Here is a 3,313-nt window from a genome sequence, read left to right as displayed (position 1 = left end):
CAGCTCAAGATGCGTCATTGGGCTCGTGGACGGGGAAGGACTTCACCTAAGCCCCTTCCTCGGCGATGACCTCACACCGGGGCGGACATGCTCCATCCACCACGGCCATCCTGACCACGACAGGACAACACCCAAAGCCTCGACGTACCAAGCAAGACAAGAGTCCACTGTTCTCATCTTGTTCACTCAGAGTGTGGAGAGTCCAACCCCGGAACCGGCGCGGTGTGGTGTGATGTGATGACACGGCTGCAAGCACGTTCGGCGCAGGGTGTGGGATCTGGGGTGGTGGTGAACTACCATGCCTTCCAATATGGGGCTGACAGAACCATAAGACGTGATAGGAAGCTGTGCGTGCGAGACGGCAACGGAGAGCGGACCAGAGTGTGGCCTAGACTTAAGCATGGGCACGGGCGAGGGCTTGTGCAAGAAGGCTCGGCCTCGACACGATCAGCAACAAATCATCAAGATTCCCATGAGCGGGAAAGGCAGTCTCCGGCCTCTCCACAGCAGCGGCCCATCGTCCGAGCTGCCACTTCATGGTACCCATGTTGCGCTCATCCAACCACCGGCAGGCTAATAGTCACCGTGGGCTCATCAACAACGTTCCCTGCCAGCGTGGACAGGGTGGAGGCCAAGACTCGAGTGCACTCTCCAAGTGTCTTGGCTGCGTCTTCATCTCTTGATGGTTGCATTCATCACTTAGTCTCATCATCTTCGATGTGCGGCTTCATGATGCGGCTCCCTTTGTCCGCCACCAGCCAGGTTGTTGGTCTTCAAGGCGCAGCGTAAGCTCGACCGGTCTGGCTCGGACGGATAGCCAACAGACAATGAGTTTGGGGCCAAGACATGAAGCTCTCAGCAATGGCACCAAGCTCCTGTGTGACCTCGTTGGGTCGCTGCTTGGCTCGCTTGTGGTCCACCAGCGACGCGTCGGAGGACCAGCAAGACACGTTGAAACGACAGGGGAAGTCTATCATCCACTAGAAGACATGTTCTTGGCCTCGCGAGATGAGGATCAGCCTAGCCTTGGACAAATGAGGGGAGCTCTCCGCATCGGCATGCGCCCGTAGACGATGACGACAAGAGGTGCGATGAAGAGAGAACAAGAGTCGTTGCAGCGGGGCTCGTTGCTGGCTCGGCACCTTAACTCAAAGAAGCACCTTGACTGGGAGACAGATCGGGAGACCCACATGAGCTGGGCCGCGTCTTCGATCCCGTCGACCGGTCACAATGCCGGTCCAGTAATGTGCAGTCTTATGGTGGTATCACCGGCCAAGCGAATGGTCAGCCGGGGGTGTCCGGATCAGTGGCGCAGGTCTTTACATTTCTGGGGTTACTCAACACCGTCTTGCACCGTCTTGACGCAGAATTCCCAGCCAGAAAAGCTGACAAGTACATGTGTGACAAGTCCTCAGCGCGAACGGACTCTGCGGCCGAGTGGATCGGCGATGACGGCGCGTCGAGCGCTCGGCGGGTGGGGATGCGGACTAACCGGACGTCACAGGAGGAAACCCTCCTGAATCCGCCCAGGGTTTGCTTCTACTGCAACGCCAGACCTGCTGGGGCCAGGGTACGGGATCCTCCCCTCACCAGCGAGGCAGCAATCTGCATACTGCCGAGGTTACAGCACTGAAGCGTTCACAAGCTTGGGGGTGGTCACCGGCGGAGAATATGAGTCTGCGGTTAACAAATTGTGAACCATGCAATCCTAGCTTCGCTTTCACCGGAAACCCACGCTATGGCTGTCCTACAAGTCGGCACTTATTGAATGTGCCGTTGAAAGCAGTTTCAATAGGCTAATGGATCTCTCGACATGACTTATTTTGAGTGTCTTGATGTTCAGCAGACATTAGGTGTGGCAGGGATCCGGTTCTGAGTTTTGTTCCCGAGAGTTGAAGAGGTCAAAGTTTGGTGAGCGATGGGCCCTCGTTTCGGCTATCTGTGTTCAGAGATTGGATCGGCAACCTTGTGCTCTCTACCTCACACTTGATCCTCCAATCATTCCCATGTGATGTATTCCTACATCAACGCCTGCTGTTTCTATTTCGAGACATGCAATCACCAACATCAAACCCGTCCACTCGAATTCATAGAGCCTCCGCACCCTCTGCAAAACTAACAACTTTTTCTGTCCCCTGTCTTCTGACTTGTAGTCAAAATGTCAATGCAAAAAACTGTATCGGCCTAGCATTATTGGTCACATTCATCCCCGCCCTTGAGTGCTTGCATCTAGACATCCTACGCGCTGCAACCCGCTATTCATGATTCTTTCCCGTCGATCAGGCTGACATCCACAGGACATGCATGTGCAAACCTGGACACACCGGGCAAACAAGAAAGAAAAAAAAGCTCCGCCCCGAGACAAGCCCTTCCAGCAGACGAATCACCATCAGCATGTTAGTCACAGCATGCCCGCCCTTCTTCAGCACCATCAACGGTAGCGGCTCGAAACAGAGCCTCTAGCCACCCCAGCCATGTCACCACGGCGGAGCTGAAGCCCGCGGGAACGAAAAGAGAAAAGAAAAAAAGGCCATGCGCCACAGCAGATGACAAGTTGGCTGACACGCGGCCGCTGCGTCGCCCTCACTGCCGTCTCCGGATCTCCCGTGCCCAGTCACACCACGGGAGCTGGGTGCTGTAAGCTTACATACATACCTGGTAGGCAAGTAGAGAAACAACCCCGCGGAGCACCATCCGCGTACACCGAGACAAAGACAAACCGCGGAGAGTACGGCAACGTCAGAGCAGAAAAAACCGGTAGAATTTCAAGCTTGGAAGAGAAAAAAAGTAGAACGCCCTAAGTCCTAGAAGGGCTCTTCTGAGCCCACACTCGTCATCCAGGTAGATGCTTTGCTGTACATGGACGCTATGGGGATACGTGCGCCGAGGTTCCAACAAGGAAACCCTCCTCCTGCTCCTCCTCCTCGTACCTACAGCGCGAAGGCAAAAAAAAAATACAAGAAAAGGAGGCTACATGTGCACCAGTCATTTGCCTGCCAGTTCGTCCTCTGTTCGCATACGTTGATCTCATTTGTTCTCCGTCTCCGCGGGAGAATTACGTTTCGTAGCCACAAACCCCACCGCGCCGGTTCTTTCTTTTAACTTGTACATATTCTGCTCCTCACCACCCTTGAGTCTGACGCGCTCAAGTTCCCTGTCCTTGTGGCCGCGAGCTCGTCATCTCGCCGTATCGACCACGGTTCTGCGTCGTATCGTAGGCCTGAAGCACACGTGCCTGACTCTCGTCCGCCTGCGAGAAGCGTAGCCACGCTGCTTTCCGCATACGCTGCACCTGGCCGAACTTTGCGAATGG

General features: G+C 55.2%; 1 protein-coding gene across 1 annotated transcript in view; it reads right to left on the bottom strand.

Moving 5' to 3' along the window:
• Positions 1-3,098: 3,098 nt before the first annotated feature.
• The window catches only part of VDBG_08912 (phospholipid-transporting ATPase), a gene marked incomplete at both ends in the record, with an annotated part of 4,231 nt that continues 4,016 nt past the window's right edge, over positions 3,099-3,313 (bottom strand). The window contains one exon of the mRNA XM_003001070.1: positions 3,099-3,250. Within this exon, the coding sequence (XP_003001116.1) occupies positions 3,099-3,250 (152 nt within the window). The remainder of the gene's footprint in view (positions 3,251-3,313) is intronic.

Source organism: Verticillium alfalfae, genomic scaffold (assembly GCF_000150825.1).
Source record: "Verticillium alfalfae VaMs.102 supercont1.13 genomic scaffold, whole genome shotgun sequence".
In the NCBI taxonomy this organism is placed as follows: domain Eukaryota; kingdom Fungi; phylum Ascomycota; class Sordariomycetes; order Glomerellales; family Plectosphaerellaceae; genus Verticillium; species Verticillium alfalfae.
The sequence above is the reverse complement of the archived record's forward strand: the minus strand, read 5'-3'. Positions and strand labels throughout refer to the sequence as shown.